We start from the raw sequence: 22,721 nt of genomic DNA, 5'->3' as shown, positions 1-22,721 counted from the left end.
AATACAATTTTTGAAAAAACGGTACTGTGCCTTTAAATAATAAAAAGTGCACACTTTTTTTACAAAACCTCCAAAAATCATTCAATCTATATGAAATTTTCACCATATGATCCTAATGCTTTGAAATGATTGCACAGTAAATTTCAAGTCAATTAACCCCCTACTGCCCAAACCGGAGCAAATTAACCATGCCACAACCTTGCTGTTGCCCTACCTTCCTTGGGGATTAGTTTTGATAGAAAATAAGCCTCTCTGAAGTCCTCAAGTAATCTTTGGACCCTTCACATGGATCTGCATGAAGCTGTCTGTAAAATCAACTGTGCAACTGAGGCGCGAAATTCAGGCCCCCTCCATCTTCACTCTGGAGTTTTGGGGCCTACCCGAGCCAAAATAGGTGTTTAAATATATGCCATGCGGAATAAACCCCAAAAGAGTGTTTCAAATGTAATAAAACTTGTATTAAAGTCAGATTTATGTTAAAAAATAATCGATTGCCCCTTAACAGTGTCCACCAGTGTTTTGAGCCCTTCCAATAAGCCTTCCTTCTATACTAAGTCTTAGAATATGGCTTACCTTTCCCACATGGGGATTCTTGTCAGTCTTCTAGCATTACTAAGTCTTGACTAGAAAAAAATGACTGAAACATACCTTAAAGCAGTTAAGCCTGCAAACTGTTCCCCCCAACTGAAGTTTTCTGGTACTCAACAGTCCTGCGTGGGAACAGCAATGGATTTTAGTTACAACATGCTAAAATTGTTTTCCTCTCAGCAGAAATCTTCTTCACTTTCTGCCTCAGAGTAAATAGTACAAACCGGCACTATTTTAAAATAACAAACTTTTGATTGAAGAAATAAAAACTACAAATCTAACACCACATTCCCTTCACACTCCCGTGGAGATGCTACTTGTTAGAGCTGCAAAGAGAATGACTGGGGGGGCGGAGCCTGAGGGGGAGCTATATGGACAGCTCTGCTGTGTGCTCTCTTTGCACTTCCTGTAGGGAATGAGAATATCCCACAAGTAAGGATGAATCCGTGGACTGGATACACCATGTAAGAGAAAAGATACCCAACATTTCTTAAGCTTTTAATTCCTCTCACTTCTCTGGTATTCCAGACTAACGAATAGCCAAGAAAAGAAGAAAAAATAGAGAAGGACAAAGCAGGGTAAATGAGGTGTATGTTAAAACTGCTTCTAACTGCAAAAAAAAAGGGACAGGTCTTGTGAACTCTCATGAAAGACTCTCATGAAAGAAATTAATTTACCAGGTAAGCATACATTTTGCTTTCTTTAATAAGGTGGTGAGAGTCCACGAGCCATTACTTCTAGGATCTAATGCCCAAGCTATGGATTCCACAAGTAAATGGATGGAAAAAAGTTAAGACAGGCACCTACTTTAAAGCCACTAAGACTGTAGGAATTTCCTGTCCAAAATTTTAACAAAAGAAAAGGAAGAAAGTTGCTGATGTGCAATCTACATAACAGAAATCTCATCTTAAAAGACCCACAAAATGGAACGAATCGAGCAGAATATACTGTAAAACTCCTGGAAGGAATCTTCCTGCTTCCCATAAAGCCATATTTAAAGGGACAGTGTACACCAATTTTCATATAACTGCATGAAATAGACACTACTATAAAGAATAATATGCACAGATACTAATATAAAAATCCAGTATAAAACCTTAAAAGAAAGAAACAACATCTTAGTAGTTCCCAGTTTAGTACTGCTGATGAGGTTAGGCCAGGACACCCACTGAAATGGGCTGGGAAAACAAGAATAGCAGACACCCCTTCCCTCCCTTCCCTTCATATGAAAAGACAGATAACACTAAAAGGAGCAGGCAGACGTCTGTAAACGCATGTATACATCTGACACTGTGGAGCATGTTTAGGGGTCTGAAAATCATCCCAATGTAATAAAAAAATAACCAAAATTATACATTGTTACAAAAACACTCCCAGATGGGCTATATAAATGGATCATCTACAATACATTTATGCAAAGAAAAATCTAGTGTACAATATCCCTTTAATGAAAGCTTTTAACCAGAAGCTAAAGCAACCACTGTGGTTCTCTGACTCACACATGGACAAATGAGAATACCATTTTTAAACAATAGAACAAATAAAAGTAACTACAATGTCTTGACTGGAAAAAAAATGAAAGAAAATACCTTATCCTAATAGAAAAAAAGGTAAGGAATCTCACAAGATTGGTGAAAATATTGCAAAACAAACAATCACTTTCAAAATAAGTTCCCTATATCTTAGGGATAAGATCCAGAGATTTTGTACATAATGTGAAAAGGCCTTATAGGAAAGTAATAACCAACCGTATGCCAGAATAAACTCTGTATTGGAGGTTATTTGAAAGAGGAAAAAAGTTTCTTACACCCTATTCCAAATAATTACACTATACTTCCAGGCAAATCACTTCTGAAACTAAATCAGACAGATTTTCATATCAATTTGAAAAGATTGCAATTACGCCAATAATGTCAAAGCAGTTGAAAACAGGGAACCCACTTGTAGAGAATAAAGGCAGTTCCAAAGAAAGAATCCAAATTTATTTTCCATAGGGTCCCTGGAAAATTAACTATCCTCAAAAGGAATTGTAAATCATATGGATAAAGGGCAATTGACATGTCCACCATGTAAAAGATTCCCCAAAGCTCTACAAAAGATGCTGATAAAGGGAACATCTTTAAAAACTCAGAAAACGGATTACAGTTAAGTCCGGGGAAGGCCTATTTCTAGGAACTAAATATCTAAATAGCCTTATGGAAAAGGAAATGCAACTAAAGGTTTAGCAGCAAGACAAAAAACAATCCAATCAAAATGATAGTGTATTCTTCTGCTGGATTAGGGTCTTGGACACCTAAAATACAAAAAAAAAACAAAATTCATGCTTACCTTATAAATTCCTTTCATTCTTGGTGGTAAGAGTCCACAAAATCCTTACTTGTGGGAATTCACTTCCTGGCCACCAAGAGGAGGCAAAAACACCCCACAACAAAGCTTTAAGTATCCCTCCTACTTCCCTCGCCCCCAGTAGTACGCATAGCCAAGGTACGTAGAAAGTAGTAAAAAAGATAGTAGGGTAAATAGGTGCAAACTAGAACTGCTGCAAATCAAGTAAAAATGGGGGGGGGGGGGGGTTGTGGACTCTTACGTAAGCATAAATTATGTTTTCTTTCTATGGTGGTAAGTGACCACAAAATTCTTACTCATGGGAACTAACACCCAACCTAAGGGGTCCACAAACAAAAAATGGGTGGGAAATAAGAAAAAGCAGGCATTTAATGACCAGAATCATCACCTGAAGACCTTCCTTCGTAAAGCTGGCTCCACAGAGACAAAATAAAATATATTGATAAAATATTATAAAAACAGAATTTATGCTTACCTGATAAATTACTTTCTCCAACGGTGTGTCCGGTCCACGGCATCATCCATAACTTGTGGGAATATTCTCCTCCCCAACAGGAAATGGCAAAGAGCACAGCAAAAGCTGTCCATATAGTCCCTCCCAGGCTCCGCCCCCCAGTCATTCGACCGACGGACAGGAGAAAAAAAGGAGAAACTATAGGGTGCCGTGGTGACTGTAGTTAAAGAAAGAAATTGATCAAACCTGATTAAAAAACCAGGGCGGGCCGTGGACCGGACACACCGTTGGAGAAAGTAATTTATCAGGTAAGCATAAATTCTGTTTTCTCCAACACTGGTGTGTCCGGTCCACGGCGTCATCCATAACTTGTGGGAACCAATACCAAAGCTTTAGGACACGAATGAAGGGAGGGAGCCAATCAGGTTACCTAAACAGAAGGCACCACGGCTTGCAAAACCTTTCTCCCAAAAATAGCCTCCGAAGAAGCAAAAGTATCAAATTTGTAGAATTTGGCAAAAGTGTGCAGAGAAGACCAAGTCGCTGCCTTACATATCTGATCAACAGAAGCCTCGTTCTTGAAGGCCCATGTGGAAGCCACAGCCCTAGTAGAGTGAGCTGTGATTCGTTCAGGAGGCTGCCGTCCGGCAGTCTCGTAAGCCAATCGGATGATGCTTTTCAGCCAAAAGGAAAGAGAGGTAGCAGTAGCTTTTTGACCTCTCCTCTTGCCAGAATAAACGACAAACAGAGAAGACGTTTGTCTGAAATCCTTTGTTGCTTCTAAATAGAACTTTAAAGCACGGACTACATCTAAATTGTGTAACAAACGTTCCTTCTTTGAAACTGGATTCGGGCACAAAGAAGGCACAACTATTTCCTGGTTAATATTCTTGTTGGAAACAACTTTTGGAAGGAAACCAGGTTTAGTACGCAAAACAACCTTATCTGAATGAAACACCAGATAGGGCGGATTACACTGCAGAGCAGATAATTCAGAAACTCTTCTAGCAGAAGAAATAGCAACCATAAACAGAACTTTCCAAGATAACAACTTGATATCTATGGAGTGTAAGGGTTCAAACGGAACCCCTTGAAGAACTGAAAGAACTAAATTTAGACTCCAGGGAGGAGTCAAAGGTCTGTAAACAGGCTTGATCCTGACCAAAGCCTGAACAAAAGCTTGAACATCTGGCACAGCTGCCAGTCGTTTGTGTAACAAGACAGATAAAGCAGAAATCTGTCCTTTTAGAGAACTCGCTGACAATCCCTTATCCAAACCTTCTTGGAGAAAGGAAAGGATCCTAGGAATTTTAATCTTACTCCATGAGAATCCCTTGGATTCACACCAACAGATATATCTTTTACATATTTTATGGTAAATCTTTCTAGTCACAGGTTTTCTGGCTTGTACCAGAGTATCTATCACAGAATCCGAAAACCCACGCTTAGATAAAATCAAGCGTTCAATTTCCAAGCAGTCAGCTGGAGAGAAACTAGATTTGGATGTTCGAATGGACCTTGTACTAGAAGATCCTGTCTCAAAGGTAGCTTCCATGGTGGAGCCGATGACATATTCACCAGGTCTGCATACCAAGTCCTGCGTGGCCACGCAGGAGCTATCAAAATCACGAGGCCTTCTCCTGTTTGATCCTGGCTACCAGCCTGGGAATGAGAGGGAACGGTGGAAACGCATAAGCTAGGTTGAAGGCCCAAGGCGCCACTAATGCATCCACTAGAGTCGCCTTGGGATCCCTGGATCTGGACCCGTAGTAAGGAACCTTGAAGTTCTGACGAGACGCCATCAGATCCATGTCTGGAATGCCCCATAATTGGGTCAACTGGGCAAACACCTCCGGGTGGAGTTCCCACTCCCCCGGATGGAAAGTCTGACGACTCAGATAATCCGCCTCCCAGTTGTCTACTCCTGGGATGTGGATCGCAGATAGGTGGCAGGAGTGATCCTCCGCCCATTTGATGATTTTGGTCACCTCTCTCATCGCCAGAGAACTCCTTGTTCCCCCCTGATGGTTGATGTAAGCAACAGTCGTCATGTTGTCTGATTGGAATCTTATGAATCTGGCCTTTGCTAGTTGAGGCCAAGCCCGGAGAGCATTGAATATCGCTCTCAGTTCCAGAATGTTTATCGGGAGAAGAGACTCTTCCCGGGACCATAGACCCTGAGCTTTCAGGGAATCCCAGACCGCGCCCCAGCCTAATAGACTGGCGTCGGTCGTGACGATGACCCACTCTGGTCTGCGGAAGCTCATTCCCTGGGACAGGTGATCCTGGGTCAGCCACCAACGGAGTGAGTCTCTGGTCTTCTGATCTACTTGAATCATTGGAGACAAGTCTGTATAGTCCCCATTCCACTGTTTGAGCATGCACAGTTGTAATGGTCTTAGATGAATTCGCGCAAAAGGAACTATGTCCATTGCTGCAACCATCAACCCTACTACTTCCATGCACTGAGCTATGGAAGGCCGTAGAACAGAGTGAAGAACTTGACAAGCGTTTAGAAGCTTTGACTTTCTGACCTCTGTCAGGAAAATCTTCATTTCTAAAGAATCTATTATTGTCCCCAAGAAAGGGACTCTTGTCGACGGAGACAGGGAACTTTTTTCTATGTTCACCTTCCACCCGTGAGATCTGAGAAAGGCTAGAACAATGTCTGTGTGAGCCTTTGCTTTTGAAAAAGACGACGCTTGAATTAGGATGTCGTCCAAGTAAGGTGCCACTGCAATGCCCCTTGGTCTTAGAACCGCTAGAAGGGACCCGAGCACCTTTGTGAAAATCCTTGGAGCAGTGGCTAGTCCGAATGGGAGAGCCACGAACTGGTAATGTTTGTCCAGAAAGGCGAACCTTAGGAACTGATGATGATCTTTGTGGATAGGAATATGTAGATACGCATCCTTTAGATCCACGGTAGTCATAAATTGACCCTCCTGGATTGTAGGTAAAATCGTTCGAATAGTTTCCATTTTGAACTATGGCACTCTGAGAAATTTGTTTAGAATTTTTAAATCCAGAATTGGTCTGAAAGTTCTCTCTTTTTTGGGAACTACAAACAGATTTGAGTAAAACCCCTGACCTTGTTCCACAGTTGGAACTGGGTGTATCACTCCCATTTTTAACAGGTTTTCTACACAATGTAAGAATGCCTGTCTCTTTATTTGGTTTGAAGATAAGCGAGATATGTGGAACCTTCCCCTTGGGGGTAGTTCCTTGAATTCTAGAAGATAACCCTGAGAGACTATTTCTAGTGCCCAGGGATCCTGAACATCTCTTGCCCAAGCCTGAGCAAAGAGAGAGAGTCTGCCCCCTACTAGATCCGGTCCTGGATCGGGGGCTACCCCTTCATGCTGTTTTGGTAGCAGCAGCAGGTTTCTTGGCCTGTTTACCCTTGCATCGGTTTCCAAGCTGGTTTAGTCTGGGAAGCATTACCCTCTTGTCTAGAGGCTGCAGAGTTGGAGACCGGTCCGTTCCTGAAATTGCGAAAGGAACGAAAATTGGACTTATTCTTAGCCTTGAAAGGCCTATCTTGTGGGAGGGCATGGCCCTTACCCCCAGTGATGTCTGAAATAATCTCTTTCAATTCTGGCCCAAAGAGGGTCTTACCTTTGAAAGGGATATTAAGTAATTTTGTCTTGGAAGATACATCCGCAGACCAAGACTTTAGCCAGAGCACTCTGCGCGCCACAATTGCAAACCCTGAATTTTTCGCCGCTAATCTCGCTAACTGCAAAGCGGCATCTAAAATAAAGGAATTAGCTAACTTAAGTGCGTGAATTCTGTCCATAACTTCCTCATACGGAGTCTCTCTACTGAGCGATTTTTCTAGATCTTCGAACCAGAACCACACTGCTGTAGTGACAGGAATAATACACAAAATAGGTTGAAGGAGGTAACCTTGCTGTACAAATATCTTTTTAAGCAAACCCTCCAATTTTTTATCCATAGGATCTTTGAAAGCACAATTGTCCTCAATAGGAATGGTCGTGCGTTTGGCTAGTGTAGAAACCGCCCCCTCGACCTTAGGAACTGTTTGCCATAAGTCCTATCTGGGGTCGACCATAGGAAATAATTTCTTAAATATAGGAGGAGGGACAAAAGGTATGCCTGGCTTCTCCCACTCCTTATTCACTATGTCCGCCACCCGCTTGGGTATTGGAAAAGCGTTGGGGTGCACCGGGACCTCTAGGAACTTGTCCATCTTGCACAATTTTTCTGGGATGACCAGATTGTCACAATCATCCAGAGTAGATAGCACCTTCTTAAGCAGCGCGCGGAGATGCTCTAATTTAAACTTAAATGTCACAACATCAGGTTCTGCCTGCTGAGAAATTCTTCCTGAATCAGAAATTTTCCCATCTGACAAAACCTCCCTCATTGCCACTTCAGATTGGTGTGAGGGTATGACAGAAAAATTATCATCAGCGCCCTCCTGCTCTACAGTGTTTAAAACAGAGCAAGCGCGCTAGAAGTACTAGGGGTCTCCTGCGTGGGCAAAACTGGTGTAGACACAGAAGGAGATGATGTAGAACTATGTCTACTCCCTTCATCTGAGGAATCATCTTGGACAACTTTACTATCTGTGACAGTACTGTCCTTACTTTGTTTGGACGCTATGGCCCAATTATCACACATTTTAGAAGGGGGAGACACATTGGCTTCCATACATACAGAACATGATCTATCTGAAGGCACAGACATGTTAAACAGGCTTAAACTTGTTAATAAAGTACAAAAACCGTTTTAAAACAAACCGTTACTGTCTCTTTACATTTTAAACAGGGCACACTTTATTACTGAATATGTGAAAAACAATGAAGTAATTATTCAATCTTAACCAAATTTTCACCACAGTGTCTTAAAGCATTCAAAGCATTGCACCCCAATTTTCAGGCTGTTAACCCTTAAAATGTGGAAACCGGAGCCGTTTACAATTTTAACCCCCTTACAGTCCCAGCCCCAGCCTATGCTGCGACTTCACCAAACCCAGGGGAGTATACGATACCAAATGAAGCCTTCTAGGAACCTTTTCAATGAATTCCAGACCCACACACATGCAGCTGCATGTACTGATCTCAAAAGTAACTGCGCAGTAATGGCGCGAAAATGAGGCTCTGCCTACTACAGAGAAAGGCCCTTCCTGACTGGGAAGGTGTCTAAACAAGTGCCTGACGTAAAAAAACGTTCCCCAAAGTTATAAAAGTGTGAAATTCAACTTCAAACTGTATAAAATACCTAAATAAAGCAATCGATTTAGCCCATAAAAGTGTCTACCAGTTTATAGCCCATATTAAGCCCTTTATTCTGTTTGAGACTAAGAAAATGGCTTACCGATCCCCATGAGGGGAAAAATGACAGCCTTCCAGCATTACACAGTCTTGTTAGAAAAATGGCTAGTCATACCTTAAGCAGAAAAAGTCTGCAAACTGTTCCCCCCAACTGAAGTTCTCTCAGCTCAACAGTCCTGTGTGGGAACAGCAATCGATTTTAGTTACTGCTGCTAAAATCATACTCCTCTCATAAACAGAACTCTTCATCTCTTTCTGTTTCAGAGTAAATAGTACATACCAGCACTATTTTAAAATAACAAACTCTTGATAGTAGAATAAAAACTACAACTAAACACCACATACTCTTCACCATCTCCGTGGAGATGCTACTTGTTCAGAGCGGCAAAGAGAATGACTGGGGGGGCGGAGCCTGGGAGGGACTATATGGACAGCTTTTGCTGTGCTCTTTACCATTTCCTGTTGGGGAGGAGAATATTCCCACAAGTTATGGATGACGCCGTGGACCGGACACACCAATGTTGGAGAAAATATGACACGACAACCAAGAATCAGACCTTGCAACTTGTTTTACTAAAAACCTCATTCAGCAAATCCCAAGGTTGAAGAAATAGAAATAGAATATCTAGGTTATGCATAGGTACAAAGGGTGGATATTAGGACACCCTGAGTAACCCTAAACAAAACTCCAAAAGGAAAAACAGGCCTATCTACAGGTCCAATTGACTAAGACCTGAACAAGAGCCTGAAAATTCGTAAGACACGCAAAACTCCTATGCAATAAAACTGGAAAAGCCCAAAATATGAACCATTAGAATGCTGGCCGATAAGCCCTTATCTACTTCATCCTGAAGGAATGTAAAGATTTAAGGATGCAAACAGAATGCCATGTATATTCCCGAACTGTTTACCTGGATAGACACACATTTCCACACTTTGTGGTTAATCTATATAGTGACAGGCGAACAAGTCTGAGTTAAATATTATAGCACTGAGTCAGATAAAACTCAATTTAAAAAGATCAATCTCCAATTTGACAAAGTTAGAGACTGAACATTGGGTAAAATGCTCGCCCGTAGAGGGCCTTGAACACTGGACACATAGATTACAAATCTAATGCTCTACTGACTGAGCTATCCAGGCTTCCTACAAGCAAGTAATTGCAGAAGGAAAAAAAACATGGTGGAATAATGAACAACTGGCCCAGATCTCCCTATTGCAGTCTCCGAAGTCAAGCCAGAATAAAAAATATTAAGTAAATTATTCCTGCTCGAACACCCTCGAAAGAGGAACAAATTGCTCCAAAATCAACCAGTTGATAAAATCAAGGAACTGCTAGGATGTCCACTACATCTTCAGAGGATCTCTCAACCTCAACCCATATCTAGGAAATGTGAGGATCAAACTTACTCAGGCAGATCCCAGAAATGTATGAACTAGCCTAACATCTTCAGAGTGAGAGACCCCTCCCAGAAAGGGGTGTCTAACAACTCTGATGAACCTTCCCAGATGTTGACTCCAGAAATTAGAAATATTGAGAAGGAACCAAAATGGGCATCTGTCCTATTCCTTATGTGAAGCTACAGTCAAAATGATAACTGAAAAGAGGTCAAACCTAAAGCGCATTATAAAAACAGCAGGGAGTCCCAAGACACAGCTGAGAAAGAAATTCCAAACCCAGGAATTTTAGAAGGATGGAAACCAGGCCTTCTGAAAAGGCTTAGACTGCCCTCAGCCAACCCTGAAACTGGATCAGGAAAAAATTTATATAATTGAATAGAGTAGTTGAGGACTTCTAGTGTCGTACTGGAATACAATTCCGGTAAAATTAAGAGGATTTCTACTTCAGAGTTGAAGGAGATCTCCAATTTTAGGATAGGCAAGAAGCGTAAACTGACTGCCCGAGAGAAGCAAACAAGCACAGCTGGATGTAAACATTGCACTTCCAACCTGCTAAATAGATAAGCTGACCACTAGGTGACATAGACCTGTTAACCTTATTGAATGCAAAGAACTAGATCCCATAACGGAGATTGCCAGCCATAAGCAAAGAATGAGCCTCTGAATAACCTCTCAGAGAAAATCCAATGCCAACTGGCTTATGAACCTGGAACCTTAAAGTCAACAACTTAAGAAAAGAACAAGATATTCTATTTGAAACTTAAAAACTAGATTCCTCAGAACCCAGATCCAAGTTTGAGATCTCTGACAGAGCATGAAGACAAAACTATAATAAGTGTATTGTACCTTATTATTTGGAATTATTATCATTAAAGGGATACTGAACCCAATTTTTTTCTTTCATGATTCAATTGTTAGCAACTTTCTAATTTACTCCTAGAATCAAATTCTCTTCGTTCTCTTTGTATCTTTATTTGAAAAGGCAGGAATGTAAGCTTACGAGCCGGCCCATTTTTGGTTCAGACCCTGGATAGCACTTGCAGATTGGTGGCTGCCTTCAGCCACAAATCAGCAAGCTCTACCCAGGTGCTGAACTAATATAGGTATACACTTAAAGGGATACTAAACCCACATTTTTTTCTTTCATGATTCAGATACAGCATGACATTTTAATCAACTTTCTAATTTACTCCTATTATCAATTTTTCTAAGTTCTCTTGCTATCTTTATTTAAAAAACACGAATGTAGAGCTTAGCAGCCAGCCCATTTTAGGTTCAACACCATGGAGAGTGCTTGCTTATTGGTGGCTGACATTTAGCTACCAATAAGCAAGCATAACCCAGGTTCTCAACCAAATATGGGCCAGCAACTATGCACTACATTCCTGCTTTTTAAATAAAGATAGCAAGAGAACGAAGAAAAATTGATAATAGCAGTAAACTAAAAAGTTGATTAAAATTGCATGCTCTGAATATTAAAATAAAATTTTTTAGGTTTATTGTCCCTTTAAGACCCCCCACCGCAACCCCCCTTGCTCTTGCCTAGGGATAGTACTACCCCCTGCATAAGTCTCTGAGAAGCTGAAAATGTGGAGCAAGAGATGGCTGCTAACCTAGTGAGGGAGGTAAAGAGTGCACATACCAGAAGAGGAAAAAAAGTTAAAATCCCACGCTATCTTCGGAGATCCACCAGCAGCCTGTGCCAAACAATCACCACCAGCCAACATAGAGATGAAGGAAAAGGTGTACGCAAACCTGAACTGGCGGGAAATTGTGTAACTCTCCTGTGCTGTGCTCAGGACTTCCATTAGCAGCCTAGACAAAACTTACGCCCCACAGACCGGATGCTGGAGGAAGGGTGCTCGCAAAACAAGGACACTGCATACATTGTCCCTCACTGCGCTCAGAACTATGACACATGGACTGAGGACTGATAAAACTACAAGTCCCCAGTGCCGGCCTAGCGCATCTCTAGCCTGAGAGATGAGCCCGGTGCTATGAGCCTGCTGAGTTAAGCTAACTGGCAATAGAAACAGGGAGGACACCGAAAAAGGGCAATGCCCTTAAAGCAGCACAGTGAAAAGTTAAAACACAAGTACACCATATACACTTTTATAACTTAATAAAGATTTGCTTTATACCAATCTTAGCAGCACTTCCCTGCAACATAAGTTAAAAGCCCAGTAAGCAACTGTTGTAATGTATGGGACTGTCAGCGTGCTTTTAATATGACATATAGTAAGACTGTGTGACTGGCTATTAGATACACTTTCCAGTTTATGTACTTGATAGCCTGCAGGCAATGTGGGAAAAGCAATACTTACCAATTAAATACCCACTCCACTGCGCAAAGCACCAAAAAAACTGAGTAAATAGACTCCTTGGCCCCATTTAAGAAAAAATGAAATATACATATGGTCAAACATAATTGTCCTGTCAGAAATCTCAAGTACTATATATCACACAATACACTGTATGTAATAGGCATTATTAACAGTAATAATGGTCACTGTGTATTATATACATATATGTCCCCTGGCTATGATGTACATGGAGGTGTACCTACTAATAGCATATGGACAATGTGAGTACACATACTCCTTTACTTGAGCAGCACCCACTCTACTGAGATATGTAGCTGCAGAGCCCATCCAGTGCTGCGCAGGCAAAGGCAGAGGATTTCTGACCGGAATATGACAATGACCCAACAAAAGGAGGCTAAGGGACAAGTCCCTGCAACACCTGTGGCAGGCTTGTGACTAACTCAAAGAGCATGTTATTCTATCACTGTCCAGTACTCTATACTGCCATCTCTTCTGTTCCTGGCTCTGTGAAGGGAAATCTGGTCTCACATATGTATGAGAACCCCTTCAGACAAAGAATCTGGAGCACCTCTATTCTTCAACTTCCTTCTGTGAGGCAAAGATTAAGACTGGGATACCAAAAAGGTGAGAGGCATTAAAATATTATGAAATGTTGGAAATCTTTGCCTCCCCTAGTGGCCAGGAGTAATGTGGACTCTCACAACCTTATGAAAGAATATGTGTATATTTTGCAGTATAATGGGTAACGCTCCAAGCTACTACATCTTGTACCAACTAAGATATAGGGGCCGATTTATTAAGATGCGGGCGGACATTTAACATTGCACAAGCATTTCTAGTGAAATGCTTGTGCAATGCCGCCCCCCCCCCCTGCAGATTCGCGGCTGCTAGCATGGGGTGTCAATAACCCGGATCGTATCTGATCAAGATGATTTCTGTCCACCTTTAGAGGTGGCGGACGAGTTAAGGAGCAACAGTCTTACGACCACTGCTTCTTAACTCCTGATTGCGGCGAGGATGAAGGCTCACATGGAAAAAGCAGCTTGACTGATTAATAATTCGGCCCCATAGTGTTAAAACATTACTGTACAATTTATGAAGATGGTATTAGAAATCGTGAATGTCTTTCATTCACTTATTGTTGTTCTTTTCAATCTGCTTTAGTAATTCTCTCTACCGCTTAGAACAGGTTTTTGGCATTCTGAATATAAAGTAGATTACAATCTCATGACTGCTAATGTGGAGAATATTCCTCCAGTCAGCTTTACAACATATCTCTATGCAATTTGGTTTAGCATTACACTTGGACAAAGTATAACCACTAACCTTGAGCTTGTTTTGGAGTTCCAGCTGTACCTGGCCTCTGTATTTGAGGCTTCAAGGCAATTCCAGTTTGTCCAGGTTTCTGGGTGGTAGAGGATGTGGTTAATTTGGTTTTGGGGCTTGAGGCAGGGCTGCTTGAAACACTGGATACATCCTAAATAAACCAGCAAACACATGAAATGTCATTTCTCATGTACAGGGGTGGAAAAATATCACTATAGTTTACTAGTCAGGGGTTAAAAGCTACAAGCCCAGAGGAAAATAGTTACTAGTTCACTCAATGTGACACCATAGAAGTTTAGGGAGGGAGGGATAAGTAAAGAAAAGCTTGCAAAAATTGCCTTAAAGTATTAATCTATGTCTCCCTGGGAGAAAGTGAAACAAACACATGTTCTAGATGTACTGGCTGCAAAAAATAATAATGTATGTGTATTGCAATAATGTTTTACTTCAATAATGAAACATTTTATGCGTTGTTGAAATGCCACCCTCCCACCTCCATGATCCCTCCCAAACAACTGTCTAACCCTCCCCCTCTCACTTATGGCAACCATATTAGGTACTGGCAGCTGACAATATTATGATTTATTAATATAAAAACAACTTTTCTGTAGTGTTGTGATCCCCCTAACCCTGCTCGCTCCATCGACCATCATTAGGGTCCCCTCACCCTTGTTATAACACATTTTGTAGCGCAGAGGCACATCCCTCACCCTCCCTCATCAAATCTAAGCATCAATTCAGTATAAGTAACTGCCAATATGTATATTTAAAATATTCTTTTAAATGCCCACATATCTACCATATGCAATTCACTATAGATTTCAGACTGAGATTGATTTGTGCACATGATTGGACTGCTGTCACTGAGATCTTATAAGGAAAGTCTATACAACTGTAATGATTAAAAAGACATGAAAAACATAAATTATGCTTACCTAATCATTTTATTTCCATCTGTGGGAGGAGAGTCCACTGCTTCATTCATTACTTGTGGGACTTAAAGGGACACTATACCCAAACATTTTCTTTCATGATTAAGGTAGAGAATATAACTTTAAACAACATTCCAATTTACTTCTATTACCTAATTTGCTTCATTCTTTAGATATACTTTAATGAAGAAATAGCGATGCACACGGTGAACCAATCAGAGGAGGCATCTATGTGCAGCTACCAATCAGCAGCTACTAAGCATATCTAGATATGCTTTTCAGCAAAGAATATCAAGAGAATGAAGCAAAATAGAGAATAGAAGTAAATTAGAAAGTTGTTTATGATTGTATGCTCTGTCTAAATCATGAAAGAAAAAAATTGGTTTTCATGTCCCTTTAAGAACCTGGCCACCAGGAGGAGGCAAATACACCCCAGCCAAAGGCTTAAAAACCTCCCCCATTTCCCTCATCCCCCAGTCATTCTGCCAAGAGAACAAGGAACAGTAGAAGAATATCAGGGTATAAATGGTGCCAGAAGAATAATATTAAATTTAGGTCCGCCCCCCTAGATAAACGGGCGGGATCAGTGGACTCTCCTCCCACAGATGGAAATGAAATTATCAAGTAAGCATGATTTATGTTTTCCATCTTAATGGGAGGAGAGTTCACTGCTTCATTCATTACTTGTGAGAACAAATACCCAAGCTCTAGAGGACACTGAATGAAAAAAATGGGAGGGTAAAAGGAGGCGGACCCTATACTGAGGGCACCACAGCCTGCAGAACCTTTCTCCCAAAACATCAAATTTGTAAAATGTTGCAAAAGTATGTAAAGAGGACCAAGTAGCCGCCTTACAAATCAGCTCCATAGAAGCCTCGTTCTTAAAGGCCCAAGAAGAGGTCACAGCTCTAGTTGAATGAGCCGTAATCCTCAGAGGAGGCTTATGTCCTGCTGTCTCAAGGCAAAACGGAGGACACTCCTCAGCCAAAAAGATAAGGAAGTCAAAGAGGCCCTATGCCCCCACGCTTCCCAGAAAGAGAACAAACAGAGAAAGAAGTTTGTCTAAATTCCTACGTGGCCTGAAGATAGAACTTCAAGGCACAAACTACATTCAGAATTACGTTGAAAAGAACCACAATCTCCTGATTGATGTTGCTAATTGACACCACCTTAGGAAGAAAACCGAACTTGGTTTGTAGAACAGCCTTATCAGCATGGAAAGCTAGATAAGGAGGGACGCATTGCAAGGCAGTAATCACAGGTACTCTGCGCACAGAAGCAATAGCCAATAGAAAAGGAACATTCCAAGACAATAATTTAATGTCTACTTCATGCATAGGCATAGATGAACAAAGAGACCTTGGTCAGCAGATCCCTGCGTCAAGGTTCCGCGAACCATATCCTTTGCAGTCAAGATAGAACAATCGGTATCCCCGATGCCTGCTTGATTTGAGCCACTACACTAGGAAGTAGTGGTAACAGCCGTAAAAGATAAATTAGATTGAACCTCCAAGGCCCCGCTAATGCATCTGCTAGCTCCGCCTGAGGATCCCTGTACCTCGACCCATATCTGGGTAACTTGGTAATGAGACATCATAAGATCTTCATCTCGCAAATTTCCGCAAATACTCAGGATGGAGAGACCCATCCCCCAGTTTAAAGTATTGTCTGCAGAGGAAATCTGCTTCCCAGTTGTTCACACCCGGATTGTGGATCACTGACAGCGAACAAATATGGGTCTCCACCCACTCCAGAATCCAAGATACTTCCCTCATAGCTAGGGAGCTACTCGTTACCCCCCTGACGGTTGATTTAAGCCACAGAGGATATAGTGTCTAATTGGAATCTAACAAACTGGGACGAACCCAGCAGAGGCCAAGCCTTCAGAGCATTGTATATTGCCTGAAGATCCCAAATGTGATCGGAAGGAGCTTTTCCTCCTGAGTCCATAGGCCCTGTGCCTTCCTGGCACCCCCAACAGCTCCCCATCCTGACAGACTCGCAACCGTAGTCACAATCACCCAGGATGGTCTTGAGACGGACAAGGGATCTGGACAAAAACACCAAGAGAGCGATTCTCTCGATCGGTTGTCCAGAGAAACCTGTTGAGACAGATGAGACAGATCTGAAAGATCGCTGTTCCACTGCTTCAGCATGCGCAGTTGCAACAGTCTGAGGGAGGTGAAACCTGGCAAAGCAAATGATGTCCATGCTGGACACCATGAGACCAATCACCTCCATACACTGAGCCACAGATGACCTTAAGGAGGTCTGGAGGGCAAGACATGTCGAAGCTAGCCTGCAACATCTCAGGTCTATTAGAAATATTCTCACGTCTATGGAGACTATTATAATACCCGAGAATTCTACGCTGATACTTGATACAAAAGAAATCTCTCTAGATTTATCTTCCATCCATGGGATCGAAGAAGACAGAGGAAAGATTCTGAATAGTCCACTCTCCGAAAAACTTCTTGGAGAATGCTGCGTTAGTCGGGAATCAAACTCGGGCCAACAACTTGGAAGGCAGCTATGCTCACCACTATACCAGCTACCAAACAGAAGATCAATAAACTGGAAGTGCTGGTCCAGGAACGCAAACTTTAGGAACTGGAAGTGGTCCTTGAGGATTGGTACGTAAAGGGAGCATCCATCAAATCTATCGAGGTCATCAACTGCCCTTCTCGAACGAGGGGAAGAACGGACCAATTGTCTCCCTCTTGAACGAGGGGACATTTAAAACCTGTTTAAGCAAGTTCCCTCCTTCTTTGGAACCACGAAAATGTTTGAATAGTATCCCAAACCTCTCACTGCGATAGGCCCCGGGACAATAACTCAGAGGACTAATAACTAAGAGGACAGATCCCGTACGCCCCCAGAAAGGGTTACCTCCTTTCTGGTCAGGAAGACAGGAGAGAGGAGGAACTGCCCTTGGGTGGCTGTGACTTGAAACCTATCTTGTAACTCTGAGCTATGACCTCCAGGAACCATGGATCTTGCACGTCCCTGAACCAAGCGACTGAAAAGAGCGACAGTCTGCCCCCTACATGATCCAGAAGAGGACCGGGGACCACCCGTTCATGCTAAGACTTGGTGGGCTTCTTGCTCTGCTTGGATTTATTCCAGGACTGAGTCGGCTTCCAAGAGCTTTTGGTTTGCTCAGACTTAGCGGAGGACTGCTGACATGGGCTTTATCAAAACGAAAAGAACGAAAATTGTCCCTTAGACTTCATATTTTCTTGCGGTAGAAGGACACCCTTGCCCCCTGTGACCGTGGAGATAATTGATCCCGGGCTTCTTGCTCTGCTTGGATTTATTCCAGGACTGAGTCGGCTTCCAAGAGCTTTTGGTTTGCTCAGGCTTAGCGGAGGACTGCTGACATGGGCTTTATCAAAACGAAAAGAACGAAAATTGTCCCTTAGACTTCATATTTTCTTGCGGTAGAAGGACACCCTTGCCCCCTGTGACCGTGGAGATAATTGATCCCGGGCTTCTTGCTCTGCTTGGATTTATTCCAGGACTGAGTCGGCTTCCAAGAGCTTTTGGTTTGCTCAGGCTTAGCGGAGGACTGCTGACATGGGCTTTATCAAAACGAAAAGAACGAAAATTGTTCCTTAGACTTCATATTTTCTTGCGGTAGAAGGGCACCCTTATCCCCTGTGACCGTGGAGATAATTGATCCCAGGCCTGGACCAAACAAAATCATTCCCTTAAAGGGGAGGGAAAGAAATCTAGACTTAGAAGTCAAATCCGCAGACCATGACTTCAGCTAGAGCCCGACGGGCCTGAACAGAAAAAGCTGAAGTCTTAGCATTTAGACGAATAATCTGCCTAATAGCATCACAGATAAAAGAATAAAGCAACCCTCAAGGCCATAAATCTTTCCTGAGTAACATCGAGGGGACCTCTCCACCCCGACCAATCCTATAAGGAGTCATACTAGATGGTAGTTTCTCCAGCAACTGCGGCATCGGCAACCTCCGGTTGAAACCAATATCCCGTATGTTTAAACAACTTTCTTAACAGAGTTTCCATTCTTTATACATGGGCTCTTAAAACGAAGAGCTATCCTCAAAAATGATAGTAATACGTTTAGCAAGGGTGAAGATGGCGCCATCCCTTTTAGGGGCGGAACCCACAACTCCATTGAGAATTCAGGACCGGGAACGATTTGTTAAAGGGAGAAGAGAGGAACAATCCAGTCCCATTCATTCTTAATAATATTCCCCATCTAACAGGAGCAGGGAAGGATAAGGTACCACCCTGTCCTCAAACTCTATTCAATTTAGGAATCAAATGTTCCTCAGGCAATTTTGACTCTGGAACCACTGAATTTGCCAAAAAACTTCCTTTAGAAGAAAGTGCAAATTCCTAAAACTATAGTCTGGTTCCTCCGCAAACGAAGGTTTAGAGGCAGCAGACTCCAACCCAGAATGTTATTACTCTAAAGTCTCAGAAAGAACTTCATCCTCTGATAACCCTATCAGTTAAATCCAATAAATTATCTGATGTACTTTGGGAAGGAGTGCAATATGAATCTTTCGCTTGCGCTTAGCAGGACGAGGTAAAGCATTAAAGGCCGCAGACACCGCTGTCTGAGCTGCGCAGTAACATCTGGTGAAAAAATGCCCCCCTCCAAATGGAGGATCAGCAATGCTATGGGAAACTGCAAGTGTAGAGAGAGATAAGCATGTAGGGTACGCACCTCACTGGACGACAACTCCTCAGAAGTGGACGGCTAAGTGGTATCAAACATGTTTGATATTACCACATTATCAAGGCATATGGAACATAATTGAGGGGGCGGTACTAAGGCCTCCACACAATATAAACAGAAATTATTCTTTACAGAATCCTCCATCGCTAGTGCAATAACCGGAGAACTATAGAAATAAAACATTTTCATAAAAAAAACTGCACCTTTATATCCCAATAGCTAGGGCACTCTCCACCTCCCATTACCCAGACAGTACAGAGAGTTAGGACTCCTCTCTGATAGACACCTGGTCAGGAAAGAGGGAAAGAATTACATGGTGCACAATGCAGGACCGTCCCTGCTATGAGAAAAAGTGCGCCAAGCTTGTAAGCTGCATAGCTCTAAAAGTGAAAGTGAAACCTGTATATTCCATAACAGCCTATGAGCCCATAACTTCTCACACATAAAAGCAGCATAACATCAAATAAACATATAAGATTATTCCCCCCTGTTCAATTATCCCCGTCAGAAGTTATTAAACCTTCATTCTATACAGATAAAAGGAGTCACACTGTGACCCTGTCTTCTAGCGTTATCATACATGTATAAAAAAATTAAACTATCTTACCAGAATCTATGCCGTGGAACGGGAACACGGCCTTTCAAGTGAGCCAGATAGTAGCATCGCTCCTGACATGGGCTTGAGAGCATAAAGCAGGCAGCGAAACTTGTCAACGCTGATTGCTTATGGAGCTGTTAATTTGAGTTGGGATGGTTTCGCAGAATGACTCTCCCTGCATCTCCGGACTCTAACTTTCACCCATGCTCTCACTGAGAGGCTGACAGGGCTACTTAAAACTCCAGTCCCATTGCGAAGAGTACTACCCTCAATAAGAGACTACTCCGAATCTTCCAACAATTCTCTGCCAACCTCCTGTGACAAAAGGCAAAGAATGACTGGGGGATGAGGGGAACGGGGGAGGAATTTAAGCCTTTGTCTGGGGTGTCTGCTTCCTACTGGTGGCCAGGTTCTTAATTCCCACAAGTAATGAATAAAGCAGTGGACTCTCCTCCCATTAAGATGGAAAACATGTTTTTTTCTTTAGTGATTCCGATAGAGCATATAATTTTAAACAATTTTCCAGTTACTTCTATTACCAAATTTCTTTTCTATCCTTTGATGAAGGAGCAGCAATGCACTACTGGAAGCTAAATGAACACTTCAGGTGAGCCAGTGACAGGAGGCATATATGTGCAGCCATCAATCAACAGCTAATTCCAAGTAGTGCATTGTTGCTTTTCAGCCTACCTAAATATGCTTTTCAACAACAGAGAGAAAAAAGCACATTTGATAATAAAAGTAAATTTGTTTAAAATGACATGCTCTATCTGAAGCATGAAAGTTTAATTTTGACTTTACAGACGTGTACAGTATATGAGGGTGCCCTGTGCTCAATTCTAGTGGCCAATAAGGGACACATGTAAATTACCTCTGGCATTTGGTCAATCAATCATGGTGTAGCATGTTACAGGGTTAACAAAAGAAATGCTTTAAAAAAAAGGAAATTTATGCTTACCTGATAAATTTATTTCTTTTACGATATGACGAGTCCACGGATTTCATCTTTACTTATGGGATATCGCCTCCTGGTCAGCAGGAGGAGGCAAAGAGCACCACAGCAGAGCTGTATATATAGCTCCTCCCTTCCCTCCCACTCCAGTCATTCGACCGAAGTTAGGAAGAGAAAGGAAAAGCCAAGGTGCAGAGGTGACTGAAGTTTAACAAAAATAAAGACCTGTCTTATGAAATGACAGGGTGGGCCGTGGACTTGTCATATCGTAAAATAAATACATTTATCAGGTAAGCATAAATTTCCTTTTCTTTTACAAGATATGATGAGTCCACGGATTTCATCCTTACTTATGGGATACAATACCAAAGCTATAGGACACGGATGAAAGGGAGGGACAAGACAGGAACCTAAACGGAAGGCACCACTGCTTGAAGAACTTTTCTCCCAAAAACAGCCTCGGACGAAGCAAAAGTATCAAATTTGGAACATTTGGAAAAAGTGTGAAGAGACGACCAAGTTGCAGCCTTGCAAATCTGTTCAACAGAAGCATCATTTTTAAATGCCCATGAGGAAGCCACAGCCCTAGTAGAATGAGCCGTAATTCTTTCAGGAGGCTGCTGTCCAGCAGTCTCATATGCAAAACGGATGATACTCTTCAGCCAAAAAGAAAGAGGTAGCCATAGCTTTCTGGCTCCTACGTTTTCCAGAAAAAACAACAAATAATGAAGCTGATTGACGAAATTCTTTAGTAGCCTGCAAGTAAAACTTCAGGGCATGGACCACGTCCAGGTTATTTAACAGACGCTCCTTCTTAGAAGAAGGATTAGGACACAATGAAGGAACACTAATTTCCTGATTAATATTTTTGTTGGAAACAGGTGGATTTGATTTAAATCAAACTGATTTAATTCACCATTTAAATCACGATTTAAATCACTAGTCAGTAAGGCTTGATTTAAATCATAGTTTTCTACATAAAGTCTAATTCTTGCAGGTATAACTTTAATATGCAAGTAAATGAAGATTTTTAGAATAACAAACTTTCATATTAGTTTTTTATCCCCAGTTTAATAGGTTAATCAATATAATTCATATCCTGGAGTTAACGTCCTCAGTCGAACTCCATCAAAGGCAAGTGCGCAGCTTCTAGGTCTGAAGCGCACAAACTAAGCCCCGCCCCTCTTGGGCGGCAATCAGAGAAAAAAGCCCGCCGCACATAAAGTATGGCCGCACATCTGAAAAAATACATTCACAATAACGATCGCTTGATCGGTAGTGCACACAGGCAATAATAAAATACATTGACCCCAGCAATAGAGATACAGTCATCATGGAGTCTTGCAAATTCAAATAATCCCCACCGTCATGAAAATAGCCTCTAATGAGAACAGTAACAAGAGCCTGTACTAGTTTTGTAGCCCCACTATGCGACTTTGTACACAATCAAACGGCAAACTCACAACTACAGAGTTCAGTTTGACATACAGTAAATACCAAACACATCCCACATTCTGAGCTAAAGAATCGTTCCCAGAATCTAACAGCTGTACATCCCTGAAAGCTGGACGACAGCTTAATCAGTCCCACAACCAAGAGGTCCTGCAGTTCCCTCCTGTAGAGCTGTGGAGACATACAGGGTCTTAGTTACCACATGCTAAGACCATTATCTGAAGGGCAGCACACATCATGGGAGGCACAGTGAGAATAGAATCCCTCCAGTTCCCATTGCTTTGAAGCCACCAGATGCTTCTCTTTTGTGTAACTGAAGTGGCTACACCCTACC

The 22,721-nt window shown here is 42.0% G+C and overlaps 1 protein-coding gene across 1 annotated transcript in view; it reads right to left on the bottom strand.

The window, feature by feature from the left end:
- KANSL3 (KAT8 regulatory NSL complex subunit 3) overlaps positions 1-22,721 on the bottom strand; it is a 311,300-nt gene that overhangs the window by 105,087 nt on the left and 183,492 nt on the right. The window contains exon 14 of the mRNA XM_053717821.1: positions 13,737-13,887. Within this exon, the coding sequence (XP_053573796.1) occupies positions 13,737-13,887 (151 nt within the window). The remainder of the gene's footprint in view (positions 1-13,736; positions 13,888-22,721) is intronic.

The sequence above is a fragment of the Bombina bombina genome, chromosome 6 (genome assembly GCF_027579735.1).
Source record: "Bombina bombina isolate aBomBom1 chromosome 6, aBomBom1.pri, whole genome shotgun sequence".
Taxonomy (NCBI): domain Eukaryota; kingdom Metazoa; phylum Chordata; class Amphibia; order Anura; family Bombinatoridae; genus Bombina; species Bombina bombina.
Note: the sequence above shows the minus strand (reverse complement) of the source record. Positions and strands in the feature narration are given on the sequence as shown.